Genomic DNA, 14,503 nt, shown 5'->3' on the forward strand with positions numbered 1-14,503 from the left:
TTTGCTATTCAAACTACAGTGGAGAAACTGTGTCAGCGTTTGCACCGATGGCTGTCCTTCCATGAAAGGAAATAGAAAGAGATTCGTCACTCTTGTGCGTCAAGAAAATCCAAATGTATTAGTTGTTCACTGCATGATCCACAGAGAAGCTCTTGCCTTCAAATCTTTGCCGAAAGATTTGATGTCTGTTCTGGACCAAGTGATTGAAGTTGTAAACTTCATCAAATCTCGACCGCTTGCATCCCGACTTTTCTCTCAGCTCTGTGAAGCAATGGACTCAGACTACAAATGTCTCCTGTATCACACCAACGTTCGTTGGCTCTCCAGGGGAAAAGTGTTAAAACGTGTCGTCCAACTCAAGACCGAGTTGATATCATTCTTGGAGGCTGAAAAAAAAAGACTTTGGATTTTCAATTCATGACGAGATCTGGTGGGTTAAGGTGACATTTCTCTCTGATTTATTTGATAAATTAAAATCATTGAATTTAAGTCTTCAAGGACCATCGGAAACCATCATCACTGCATCCTCAAAACTGAAGTCATTTGGGGAAAAATTGTCTTTGTGGCAAAGTAAGATCTCGAAAGGAGTCTTCGACTGCTTTCCTACTTACAATGAATGTGCTTCAAATGAAGAAATCACCCCCGAAATTCTGGACACTTTGACACACCTGCAGTCAGCATTGCAGCATTACTTTCCAACAATTGGAAGTAATGAATATGGATGGGTCAGCTATCCATTTGGAAACAATGAAGCTACAAATCTGACAACTGAAGAAGCAGAACAGCTCATAGATTTAAAAAACGATGCAGTTCTTAAGTCAAGTTTTGCCGAGAAAAGCCTGGATGTCTTTTGGATTTCAATCAACAAGTTATATCCTGCAATCAGTTTAAAAGCAATCAAAATAATTCTTCCATTTGCATCTTCATGGTTTTGTGAGTTTGGATTTTCAGCACTGACTGAAATCAAGTCTAAGAAAAGAGAAAGACTTCTTACAATAGACGATGAAATGCGAATTTGTTTGTCGGCTCTGGAGTCTCGATTAGATCGAATTTGCTCTCAAAAACAGGCACACCCTTCACATTAAATGTGATACTTAAAAACGGATAAAATCTTTTTTCTTTTTTATTATAAAACAACTGTTGCTCTTCGTGATGTGCCGCGAAATTTTTGTAGTTTTTTTACTGTGCCGCCAGACAAAAAAGTTTGAGAAACACTGCTATATGGATCAGTAGGCCTACCTAACAGTGACAGTAGGGGATGGCTCAAGCCTATATGGATCAGTAGGCCTACCTAACAGTGACAGTAGGGGACGGCTCAAGCCTATAATTCCCAACAGAGAGGGAGCCCACAGTCATGACGTTCTCGTGATGGGAGTCATTAGGAGTGGTTGACCTGTGTGGAGAGGGAACTTAGAGGATCATGGGCTAGCAATGAAGTTGTAAACAAAGTCTGTAACGTAGCAACGTTTCATTCTAATATTAGACTTAGGTGGCTCAAGTGGTAGCCTTAAAACAACTAGGTTAGTAGGCCAAAGTTCAGAACTGATAAAGAGTTGATAGGATTTCAACATTTAAGCCAGGTATTTCACAATAAGTGGAACTTTCCCCTCGATACAGGTATTGACTCTGATGTACTTACGACAACGTGCTAACACATTCAATCCATGGTAGGCCTAGTGTGAAGTGTTTCTTAGAACTTTCATACAAGTCACCGCGACATTAAGGTAAGTGTCCGTTGTGGTACTATGAAGTGCTCATTTCTATGAGTCAGGCAACTTAGATCTCTGTCTCGCTTCAATTGTTTCAACTCTCGTTCTAGTACTCTTGGGTTGTGGCTACACACAGCTCATCTAGCCTACTAGTTGCAAAGTCACACACACACATTGGAATAAAGATTCTTAATTATTTCATATAGAACAAATAAAAATCCATTTAATTATAAACATTTACATGCTTTTACTAAGCGTGTAGAAATATACACAATAAAAAAGAATACTTTTTTAAAAAGCAAAGCTTATCTAAGGGAAAGAACCGCAAATTACTGCTATTTATAGGAAAGTACATCGTATAGGTCTCGTTCTGTTACATCAAACAGAATTAATTAGTTAGTACTAAACGAATGACTAAATCCTTATATAGACCTACATCACTCATTAAGTAGCATTTATTCCCCTTATTTCAAAATCAAACTAAATGATTAATCACTAACAATTAATTGACTAATTGTTAATTTTTTAAAATTTTTCATGGCTTGTCAGGTTCAATGAATAATTGTGCGAAGTTTTTAACTTGGTCCGAGAGTGGCAAATAGGAGAAAAATGTGATCAAACTTTTTAACATACATACAGACAGACATTGTAAAAATAGAATCATAAGATGTTAAAAGAAGTTCCAACACATCTCTCAAGTCACACACTATTCTAGTCTCGTTGTTCTACAATCTAACATGTCACCTTTTTTTTGTCACTCATCTACTCTTCTTGTAGGCCTGACAACAGCAATAGCATCTAAGTCTGTAGCATCTGAGTCTGTATCATCTGAGTCTGTATTATCTGAGTCTGTATCATCTGAGTCTGTAGCATCTTAGTATGTAGCATCTTAGTCTGTAGCATCTGAGTCTGTAGCATCTGAGTCTGTAGCATCTGAGTCTGTAGCATCTGAGTCTGTAGCATCTGAGTCTGTAGCATCTGAGTCTGTAGCATCTGAGTCTGTAGCATCTTAACTAGTCTATATTGTATCTTAGCTTCCCCACACTCAGACTCACTCCGTAACATCAAAGAATCACGTGTCACTATTTCAAAGTAAATAATAAATTAGAAAAAAATTCAATAATAGAGAGCTGTTCAGTGTTTAACAATAATAACACTTCTAGCCAATCAGCATCAATACCATAATGAATATTGCTATAACCCTAGTGGCGGACTGAAAGGGTTAATGTTTGTGCGGCCTACTGACACACATGATTCAGGCCAATCACACAGGTCAAGGGCTGGTGAACAAGGGACATTACTACTAATGCACGCAATATGACCAATGTTATGGTCATGTGACCACAAAGCCTTTACAGACGAGAGACAGTGTGTTAGAAAGGACAGTAGAGTCCAGGACAGCAAGCAGAAAGGACTGTGTGCTACGAAGTGAGTCCTCGAAAATGTAGCTGTACGAGCTAGAGAGACTTGTGATTAGTTAGGCAGTTCTGTAGTGTAGCAAAGCATTTGAAGTTACCGTAGCCAATTGTGTTTATTGGCTGTTGTTGATGTAATTGTAAATAAACCGCCACCTTGTTTATTGAAGCTCTTGTTGTCAAGTTGATGTTTTAGATGTGTTGTGCTGTTAGGCAGTGTTTGCAGAAGGCCTGATAGAGAAGATCGTAATAATATGTTAAATCAACATGCTTTTTTTAATCAATCAAACACCTGGTTTTGTAATGAAAGAATATTTGTCAACATATTATTTATAAAACGACAAAATGTCAAAAAAAAGCTCTTAAACCTTACTAATAAAAAAATTGTAAGCTAATATTCGCTACGTGTTTTCAATAAAGCTAATATTTCGATTAATAGTTTCTTATAGCATATGGCCAGATTTAAAAAGCGCGCCGAACGTAAATGTACCTTCCAATTCACAAGAGTTGTATACACCCACAAACCTAATTGATGCTATATGTATCATCTCTATGTCTGTCTATACTACAAAATACAACCTTTTACTGTTAACGTACAGGCTGTAAAAGATACAAATACACAAATCTGTTTGGAATGGAAACTAGAAGTGGCAGTAGTCTGACCTATTACTTGTCTGCGTCAGTCGTTGGACTAGTTGTATACTACTTGTACAAACAGGTGTGGACAAAAGACAATTGGAAGTTGTATGGCGTCAAGCAGGTCAGTCTGACCAGGATAATGATACATGACTTTAAGTAAGTACAAATCATGTTCTATCTATCTCTCTATCTCTCTATCTCTCTATCTATCTATCTATCTATCTATCTATCTAGCTCTCAATGTGTAGTCTTCTACTCTAGACTGGGCTTTCACTGTGTAGTCTTCTACTCTAGACTAGGCTCTCACTGTGTAGTCTTCTACTCTAGACTAGACTCTCACTGTGTAGTCTTCTACTCTAGACTGGGCTTTCACTGTGTAGTCTTCTACTCTAGACTAGGCTTTCACTGTGTAGTCTTCTACTCTAGACTAGGCTCTCACTTAGTCTTCTACTCTAGACTAGGCTCTCAGTGTGTAGTCTTCTACTCTAGACTGGGCTTTCACTGTGTAGTCTTCTACTCTAGACTAGGCTCTCACTGTGTAGTCTTCTACTCTAGACTAGGCTCTCACTGTGTAGTCTTCTACTCTAGACTAGGCTTTCACTGTGTAGTCTTCTACTCTAGACTAGGCTCTCACTTAGTCTTCTACTCTAGACTAGGCTCTCAGTGTGTAGTCTTCTACTCTAGACTGGGCTTTCACTGTGTAGTCTTCTACTCTAGACTGGGCTCTCACTTAGTCTTCTACTCTAGACTAGGCTCTCACTGTGTAGTCTTCTACTCTAGACTGGGCTCTCACTGTGTAGTCTTCTACTCGAGACTAGGCTCTCACTGTCTAGTCTTCTACTCTAGACTGGGCTCTCAGTGTGTAGTCTTCTACTCTAGACTGGGCTCTCACTGTCTAGTCTTCTACTCTAGACTGGGCTTTCACTGTGTAGTCTTCTAATCTAGACTGGGCTCTCACTCAGTCTTCTACTCTAGACTAGGCTCTCACTGTGTAGTCTTCTACTCTAGACTAGGCTTTCACTGTGTAGTCTTCTACTCTAGACTAGGCTCTCACTTAGTCTTCTACTCTAGACTAGGCTTTCACTGTGTAGTCTTCTACTCTAGACTAGGCTCTCACTTAGTCTTCTACTCTAGACTAGGCTCTCACTGTAGTCTTCTACTCTAGACTAGGCCAGGGGTTGGCAACCTTTTGAGTCAAAAGAGCCAAAAATTACAATTTACAAAATTTTTAAGTTTTTAAAGAGCCACAAAGTTTTTTTCTTGCCAACTATAAATAGTTCTCCAACAATGAACTTTTTTTAATAAAAAAAAAGTAACGAATTCATATCTGAGTAGTGTTTGCCACAACAAATTAGATAATATATATATATATAATAATTTGTTAAAATTTTGGTAACAACTAAAGAAATTAAACATTTACTTGTACTTCACTAACAAACAATCGAGCAAACAAATTCAGTGGGAGCGTTGGCTTTGTATGGTTTTAGAAAGTTAGGATACATTTCGCTCATAACTTGTTATTTTTAGTTTCAAACACAACTCTAAATTTTCATTTGTTAGTTGGCTTCTTACTTTACTTTTAATTATATTTATGCAAGAGAACGCTTGCTCGCACGACTATGTCGATCCAAAGATAGTCATAACTTTAAATGCCAACATCTTCACCTCACTGTAGCAATCTGGGAAATTATTCCATGTGTCGAATCAACTCACGGCATTCCTTTTTGAAGCTGTCCACTTTTGTTGCCTTACGTACTTACATTTCTGGACCTTCAACTCTTCCAACTTGCTTTCAACTCTGTAATCCTGTATCAATTACAAATGAATCATTGTGGATTTCGTTACTATTTGTGTTGATTTGGTGTACTCGGAATGCTAGAAAGGTTTTGTTGGTTTTGAACTGCTTAAATCTGTCAACAAATTCATCTTTGAGTTTTCTTATAACTGTGCTGAAGTAATTCGTGTCCAAAGTGGCTCTGATTTTATCGCGATGCTGCTTTAGACATTCAAAATGAAGCAATTGACCGCTCTGACTATCTTCTGCAAAAAGAATTAATTTTTCTTCAAAACAAACCATTTCCTCTACAAAAACATAGGTTGCGTTTTCCTTTCCTTGCAGTTTTAGATTCAGCTCATTTAATTTTCGCTGTTTTTAGTTTTTAGTTTTCGTTGTTATATCAATCATAAAATTAAATTTTTGCAACTATTTGGCGTTCTCTAATTCGGTGTGATATATGCCTTTATCATTTAGAAATGTATTATTTCATTCAAGCATAAAGCAAAACGTTTCATTACCTTACCTTTGGAAAGTCATAGCACTTTTTTGGAAAGAAGGAGGTCGGAATACTGAGTCTCCATTTTGTTTAAGTGGTAGAGTGCTTTTGACCAGATGCTGTTAACAGTCTTGATTACCAAATTCATGACCTCATCTATTTCGGTCGGAATCATTTTGGGCATAAACATAAGAATTTCTTGATTTATTTTGCTCCGACGAATCGTTGTTGCCCCTTTATTTTTAATGTCATACTTCTGGCTCTATCAGTTGCTATTTAAATGATTTTTATTAAAAGCATTCGCTCTATCGTCCCCTCTAGTTTGTCACGAGAGCGGTAGCTATCCTAGGAACGACATATACCTTACAAAAAAAAGACAACTTGTGCCGTGTCTTTATGTCGCAAGACTCATCTATAGCAAGTGATACGGAAGAACAAAGTAGTTGAATATCTTCCACCTGCAAATAAGTTATATTTGAAGACATTTTAGCTCTTCTATTTTGTACTGTTTCAGCGAATATTGGTAAATCTTTTTGTTTATTTTTTTTTCATGATTTCTGTTTTGTTTCTGAAATCACGAAATAGTTCTTCAGATGCAAGCAAGAAGCAGTCTTAGACATACCTTCTGTAAATGGTTTGTCTTTTTGTGCAATTTCTAGTGGTACCGCAAAGCTTGCCGGATTAGCAATACTTGTAAATTGCTTCTAACTTTGAGAAGATAATTCGCTTCCAACTCATTTACTTTAAACAATAAACTATACGTCACAGTCAAAGCACGTGGTTAAGATGCCAATCTGTCTTGCGTCGAAAGCAAATTAAAACCTACATAGAAACATCCGAAGACGGCAGACTGACAACAGTGTTGACGAGTGTAATGGGGGAGGGGTGTGGTGAAAAGCGTGTACAAGTGGCTGAGAGATCGAATCGGCGCCTAATCTTCGTTAAAAAATTCTGAACTTCTTTAAAAAATGATTCGATAAAATAAATAGTATTTGCGTATGGAACTAAAGAGCCGCAGCTTCACATCCAAAGAGCCGCATGTGGCTCGCGATCCGCAGGTTGCCGACCCCTGGACTAGGCTCTCACTGTGTAGTCTTCTACTCTAGACTAGGCTCTCACTGTGTAGTCTTCTACTCTAGACTAGGCTCTCACTGTTTACACGCTGGAGTGCCTACCAAGTTTCATTACCATTCATTGACTGATGCAAAGATTTTCTACCTTTTAGATCTAGCGATCAATGTCTATATTTTGTCATCTTATTGTAGGTATATTAATGATTTAATCAATTGATTTCTCTGGATATCAACCATTTTCAATTATGTTTTTTTTTTAAATGTAAAATGTTTTTCATGTTTTGGATGTTTCTTCAGAGCTGAATATAATTTAATTTCTAGTTCCAACCTCCCGCAGAACGACGAGGGATGGGAGCGGGTATGGTATTAACCCCGGACCATCGAGAAGTCCCCATACCGCACGACAGGCAGCTAGCTAAATGATCTTGGAAATGGCAAGAGAGATAACAATGAAATACTTGCTCGGTCTTCCCAGCATCTTTAAAATCAACGCCAACTGCGCTGGTCAGTCCGATGGATGGAGGAAAATCGTATGAAAAACGAGGGGAACTTTAGTCGTTCTACTACTAAAGGAGGTCAACAAAAAGGAAAGCTGGCTATCTCATTCATTGTTCATTGGTCAGTTGTAATTGGTCGTCGGTATTTTCATTCTTCTTCATATTTATTTTGTTTAATATTATTATTTGTAAGTCAAAGTTCCCTATGGAATCGTATAATTTGCAGAAGATCTTTGTATTTTATGCGAAAATTTGTTTGTCACTAGATCATTGTTTTATGGAATCGATTTTGAAGATAAATTTAAAAAAAATTCTCTTCACTGTGTTTCTTCGTTCTTTTATGTGTTTCAGTAGGAGTACTTCCGGACTCTCCTATTGTCGTCACGGAGGTTTCTTTTTAAATGTTATTTTGTCTTGTCTTACTCCAATTATATTGACATACTTAAAATTTAGCATGTTTTTAAATCTTATCTTCTAATCATCCTTTTCAGACAATCTATTAATAAACTTATCAATGAAGAAGGTGATACAGTGGGGTTTCACATGAGTGAGATGTTATTACTGACACGTGACCTGAACATCCTCAAACAAGTGATGGTCAAAGACTTCAACAATTTCGTTGACCGTGCTGCGATCATAGCCTCTAACTCTCCAGTGGAGAAAGGTGTCTTCTTTCTGGGTGGACAAGACTGGAAGCGAGTACGTCACGTGATCACGCCTTCTTTTAGGTATTTAAGTGTAATATTGACTAGTTCTAAACTTAGTTCTAACTGAATCGCCTTAAAAAACAAACTTAAATACACACGTATCAATATGTGCTACAAGTGTCTTAAGGAAGAATACTGAACTATACAATAGAATATAGAAACTCTTTTTCAGTTGGCTAATTTATGATGCAAGTATTAGTAAAAAAAATATAAAATGAAATAAAAACCCGGGGAAAAGTGTTAAGCATAAATCATCATTATCCTCATCTATCAAGTTTTAAAAACCCTGCAGCAGTTTCAATCGATCGCCGTTTCATCCTGACAATTATTCGATAAAAGACTTAAATATTTTCTTGCTCTTCTACCTGTCCAAATTCCTATAAGATTCTGGCCTATCCACTTGTCCTCTTTCCTGTAAGATTCTGGACTAAAAGTTTGAATAATACTTTGGCCTCCTAGATTCTTTAAATGGGCTTAACGACTGGACGGTCATATTGGACGGGATGTAGCCCAGCCGTGTTGAGATGCTCTAGACTTTGATCTATTTGATTTCTAATAGGTTCATTACTTGTTGTCATAGGATTGAGAACCGTCTAGTGTGGATTGAGTTCGATCGAGTCAATCTGTATAGTAGGCCTCAACTCTGACCTGTGACGTCACAACCCGTGAGGATTGGAGACCAATAGCTCGTTCCCTCGTTGTGACGTTGGAACGTGCTATTGGTTTAAACTGCCCACAGGTTGCGACGTTGCAAGTCAGTGTTCAGGTCCTCTATGGCGATTGGTCTCGGTCCGATGCGCCGAAACGGCGATCTTAAATTGAGTAGCAAGACACGAGTTTTTCAAAGCTCCCACGTCCTTCTTCACACCTTCAGACGCACGATTTTGCAGCCCCACGGATGAAGACCTCTTGAGCTCAAGTGACCTAACACCAAGCAAAGAAATCTTTCCAATATTTCTTTCAAGGTAAATTGAAATAGGATTTGTCTTTGTCTTCAGCACTGGGAAGTTGAAGCGTGTTACAGACTTAATCAACGAGTCTGGTGTCAAACTGGCCAATCTGCTGGACAGTTACGCCCAGAAAGATAACCTTCTCAATATCAAACACATTATGGGTCAATTCACGGGAGAGGTCATCGCCAGAACAGCTTTCAGTCTTAAGACAGACTGTCTTGGCAAGACAGAGGATGACGAGTTCACTAAGTTCACCAAGAAAATATTTGTCATTCCTGGCAGGATACGAAATTTTTTGATGTTGATCATTTTACAGTGGAGACTGTTACATCTGTTTCTTGTTAAGGTAAGAGTTTAGGGAAAGTAAGAATACACGAAACGTAAGAATACAAAAAAAACTTAAGAATACAAGAAAAGTAAAAATATGAGAACAGTAAGAATACTAGAAAAGTAGGAATACGAGAGAAGTAAGAATACAAGAAAAGTAAGAATACAAGAAAAGTAAGAATACAAGAAAAGTAAGAATACAAGAAAAGTAAGAATATGAGAAAAGTAAGAATACAAGAAAAGTAACAATGCAAGAAAAGTAAGAAAAGAAAAGTAAGAATACGAGAAAAGTAAGAATATGAGAAAAGTATGAATACGAGAATAGTAAGAATATGAGAAAAATTAGAATATGAAAAAAGTAAGAATACAAGAAAAGTAAGAATACAAGAAAAGTAATAATACAAAAAAGTAAGAATACGAGAAAGTAAGAATACAAGAAAAGTAAGAATACGAGAAAAGTAAGGATACAAGAAAAGTACGAATACAAGAAAAGTAAGAATACGAGAATAGTAAGAATACGAGAAAAATTAGAATATGAGAAAAGTAAGAATACAAGAAAAGTAAGAATACTAGAAAAGTAAGAATACAAGAAAAGTAAGAATACAAGAAAAGTAAGAATACTAGAAAAGTAAGAATACAAGAAAAGTAAGAATATAAGAAAAGTAAGAATATGAAAAAAAGTAAGAATACTAGAAAAGTAAGAAAAGACAAAAGGCTTCACACTTGCACCCAATTTTTATGTTACATCTCTTGGTTCTGGAGCCAAGCGATTGACCAGTCAGCTACTTTTGTAACATAACCCAAAATGTAATAATGCTCAACAGGATAACCAAAAGAAAGGCAATAAAAAGATACGGAAAAAAAAAAGAAAAAAAAAGATGAAATACAATTTAAGATGACAGAAAAAGTAAGATTACACAAAAATTACAATTACACCTTACACCAATGTAACGGTAAAGACCTGAAAAGATTGCTTACATGAATGGCATAAATGTTTAAATCTACAATTACATATAACTTACACAAAAGAAATAGTTCAAGGCAATACACATCTACTTATGCTGACAACATTATATTAAAATCATTTTATATACAATTATTGCTTTTAAGAAATGACAATAACAAGTGTTATAAAAATATAATAATACCAAAAGGTCTTAAATGTAGTTTTTTTTTTTTTTTAAAGAAGTCACTTCACATAAAAGATAGAAATCATAATCAAAATGCCATATAATTTACATCTAGATATGTAGAAATTTAAACGATCGTATATTTGTTTCATCCCTCACAGAAATGTAAAGTGTTTTTCTTTGATAGCGTCAGTAAAGAAGCAGATGAGTACTTCCAGGCTATTCTACATCGGACTGTAGAAGACAGGAAACAGTTGTCACGTGATTGGCAGAGACCTTACACTGACCTTTTCCAAAACTTGATCTCTGCCAAAGACGCTGGAGATAAAGAGATGAAAGAGTCTGATGGTAAGATACGATCAAAACTCTTTGTTTGGAGCTTAAAGGAAGACATGATCTATCTCTTATTTTAGCTGGAAAAATAAAAAGATAAACTCCATTATGTTATCTGAAAGTAAAAATGATCAAATCTATGTTTGTAGTCCTAAATTAAAAGTTATTTTAGCTAAAAGTAAAATGATTTTATTTATTTAATCTTAAAAGTCATTATTTGTTTTCAATTTATTAAAAAGTAAAAGAAAAATCAATCGTTACTTTGAAAGATGTATTTAATGGTTCAGGTACACCAAACAATGACTCCTGGGATACCTTACCCAAGACAATGTCTGAGGAAGAGTTACTTGGACAGTCTATGTTCATCATTTTTGCTGGTTTCGACACAACAGCCACCACGTTACAGATGTGTTGTTACAACCTGGCCAGACATCCGGACATTGATGTACGTAACTTATATTGTTCTTCCATTTATAGTTTGTAGTAATACTAGAGAAAGTGTACCTTACATCTGTCACTTTGGTTGGACGATCGAAAGGTCTTGGCTACTTGCTTGGAAAAAAAATGAAGAAGCGAACAAGGCCAGTCATCCATGAGATATGTCGTCAACCGAAACGTCTCAGAGATGTAACCTGATTTCTTTTTTCAAACTTTGCTTTACGCTTTGATAACAACTATAGACAATGTCCAACAGAACGTTTCATTCGCTTAGAAAACAAACAACAATCTTATGACTAATTCTTTCCAAAACAAAGACATAATTAGAAGGTATATTTGGTCTATCTCAGTGGAGTAATAAAATTCAAAATCTTTCATACCAAAATTCTTGTCACCAAAATTATGAATATCTACTAATTTGAAAAAGCTTTTGTGTTTTTACAGCCTTTACGGTTCTAACATTTTTGCGTTTCGGTCTCTTTGTTAAAGATCGAAGCTAGGGAAAAGTAACCATCATCAAAAGAAAAGCTTTGTAAGAAACAGTCAAACAAACGGAGTTAACATTGTGTACCTGTTTTAGGCCAAGTTTTACACATTGAAAGATAAGATATTTAAATTTGATACCTACACCTTAGTGGCGACTAAAGAGATGGGAACAATCAATAATTGCTTAGTTTAGAGCGGGACTCGCCTCTTGAAAGGAAACGTTGTTATCTCAGTCTCCCTTAGTTCAAATTAGCTTCCTCCCACATGCCCAATTGTTTAAAAGTCTTTCTGATCATTCTTAATTCGTAGCTTCAGAGTATGGATCTAGCTCTATAGCATTCTATAACAGCCCACAACACTCTATAACATTCTATAACACTCCATAACATTCTGTTTCGCATCTTAATAAAAACAAGGTTGCAAAGACAGTTTGTGTGGAAACACAAACTCAAAATCGGCCCCCGAAGTGGTCCACCCAGGCAGGCTTCAATATTTTCAGAAAGAACGGACAGACGTTTCACACAAAGCTTATAGCGTCTTTTGCCCTTTCGGGGGCCGCTAAAAATGTTGGGGGTTATTTTATACTTTACGACCATTCCTTCAGACTTGGAGATTATTACTTTTTTTGTTTTTCATAGTCCATACCGCCTGCAAGACAGCTATCGATGGAAGGTGATAGGGTTTGACCTCAGGATCATCGTGATGACATGTGCAAACAGCAAACCACACCACCAGGAAGCCATAACTTAGGACAAAAACTCACAAACACACTCATATAGTTAAACAATTAGACTCGATTCAATGTAGGTATCAGTAGCCGTGAACCCTTTAACCAGCTACTCAACACAACACCAAAAATGTGAGACATATTTCTGATGAAGAAAAACATTCCCAATGTTCCTTATTTCTTCTGGTCATTCAATGTGTCTACCTAGAAGTCCATAGTCACGTCAAACTGTACATTCTCTACTTCAAGGCTCGAAGACAGGGCATTATAAGTAGACATTTCTAAGACATTTGTTGCATTGTGATCATTCACACGAGAAAATAGATTCAAATAATCACTACATATTTCATTGCAATAACTAAATTCTGTGAGACACTTTTATTTCATAGGAAAAGGTTTACCAAGAAATACAGAACATCGTCAAATCTGATCTACCTTCGTATGAAGAAATTCAACAATTAAAGTACATGGAACAGGTCATCAACGAAACTCTACGACTGTATCCTCCCGCACCAATCATGACCCGACGTGCAGCCGAGACCAGAAAGTACGGCAACATCACCATACCGAAAGGTGCAGGCGTGATCATACCCTTAGACATGGTGATGAGAGATCCCAAACACTATCCCGACCCTGAAAAATTCGATCCCGATAGATTCACTGAAGAGAATGTTGCCCAACGTGACCCGATGACCTTTATGCCTTTTGGTTATGGACCTCGCCAGTGTATAGGAATGAGATTAGCTTACATAGAGTTGAAATATTGTTTGGTTCATGTCTTGAGGAAAGTGAAGTTTGAGCTGAATGAAAGAACTGAACCCACACCTGACGGAGAGATTGAGATACTTTTCAATGGTTTTATCTTTACAAAGAATCCTATGAGGTTGTCAGTCAAATCAAGACGTTAAAAAGGCAAGTCAAATATTTATCTATTAAGCCTTTATCATATATGTACGAAGAACTTGTAGTTTTTTTTTTAATATAAGGCTGTAGGTAAGACGTAATATGATGAATGTACCAAAGACATACATGATGTTTATAGCTGCTTGATGACCATGGACTGTGTCTAGACGAAATACTGACCCATCTCTTCTGAAGCAGCAGCAGCCAACTCTTAGTGCACATCACTGGACCTTAAAGTCCATCATCCTGCTCTCTCTGTCTCTCTCTGTGTCTCCTCTCTCTCTCCTCTCTCTCTCTGTCTCCTCTCTCTCTTTGTCTCCTCTCTCGCTCCTCTCTCTCTGTCTCTCTTGCTCTCTCTGTCTCCTCTCTCTTTCTCTGGTCTAATGTTTCTGTTTCTACGTGAAGAGAGTATATCTACTTTCCTAATTTCGTGCTCATATTTTGCTAAATCTTATGGAATTGCAGGCATGTATTGAAACCAGAACGATTGAGTTCAAAGCATAGATTTTTAGTAATATTTAAAATGTGTTTCACATTTTTTTTAAAAATCTGTTTTGTTTGTGCACATCAAGTGATTGTATTGAAATGGAGACCGTGTGGCTTATCTTTCCAAACTATAAATATATAATAAGGTTACAACAGGTCTGGCCTTTGGCATAGGCACACTAGGCATCCACCTATGGCCTCCGATTGGAGGGGGCCTCGCACAGGACTAAATAGCGAAATTTGTCCTCAATTTGATTGAGTACATTCAAGGTTCTTGATAAATCGCGAAATATGTTTTTCTTCGCTGTATTTTGTATTAAGTTATTTATTCATTAAAAGTTTTGCAAATTTTTACATTTGTTTTTCTGTTGTATTCTTACATTTCAAGCCATTGTAAGTTGCACTGT

The 14,503-nt window shown here is 36.7% G+C and overlaps 1 protein-coding gene across 1 annotated transcript; it reads left to right on the forward strand.

The window, feature by feature from the left end:
* Nucleotides 1-1,623: 1,623 nt before the first annotated feature.
* LOC106051039 (cytochrome P450 3A24-like) lies at nucleotides 1,624-14,448 on the forward strand. The gene is made up of 7 exons (XM_056034449.1): nucleotides 1,624-1,724; nucleotides 3,724-3,919; nucleotides 8,098-8,334; nucleotides 9,312-9,612; nucleotides 10,885-11,071; nucleotides 11,344-11,501; nucleotides 13,097-14,448. Exons 2-7 carry the CDS (start codon nucleotides 3,759-3,761, stop codon nucleotides 13,613-13,615), a joined length of 1,563 nt encoding a protein of 520 aa, XP_055890424.1. The 5' UTR covers nucleotides 1,624-1,724; nucleotides 3,724-3,758; the 3' UTR covers nucleotides 13,616-14,448.
* Nucleotides 14,449-14,503: the final 55 nt, after the last annotated feature.

The sequence above is a fragment of the Biomphalaria glabrata genome, chromosome 7 (assembly GCF_947242115.1).
Source record: "Biomphalaria glabrata chromosome 7, xgBioGlab47.1, whole genome shotgun sequence".
NCBI lineage: Eukaryota > Metazoa > Mollusca > Gastropoda > Planorbidae > Biomphalaria > Biomphalaria glabrata.

What these genes read in the sequence shown, in the direction of transcription:
- LOC106051039 (XM_056034449.1), top strand. Translation starts at nt 3,759, where the DNA reads ATGGAAACTAGAAGTGGCAGTAGTCTGACCTATTACTTGTCTGCGTCA. An exon ending in GTGATCACGCCTTCTTTTAG is followed by an intron (nt 8,335 to 9,311) that starts GTATTTAAGTGT and finishes CTTTGTCTTCAG; the next exon opens with CACTGGGAAGTTGAAGCGTG. An exon ending in AGAGATGAAAGAGTCTGATG is followed by an intron (nt 11,072 to 11,343) that starts GTAAGATACGAT and finishes TTAATGGTTCAG; the next exon opens with GTACACCAAACAATGACTCC.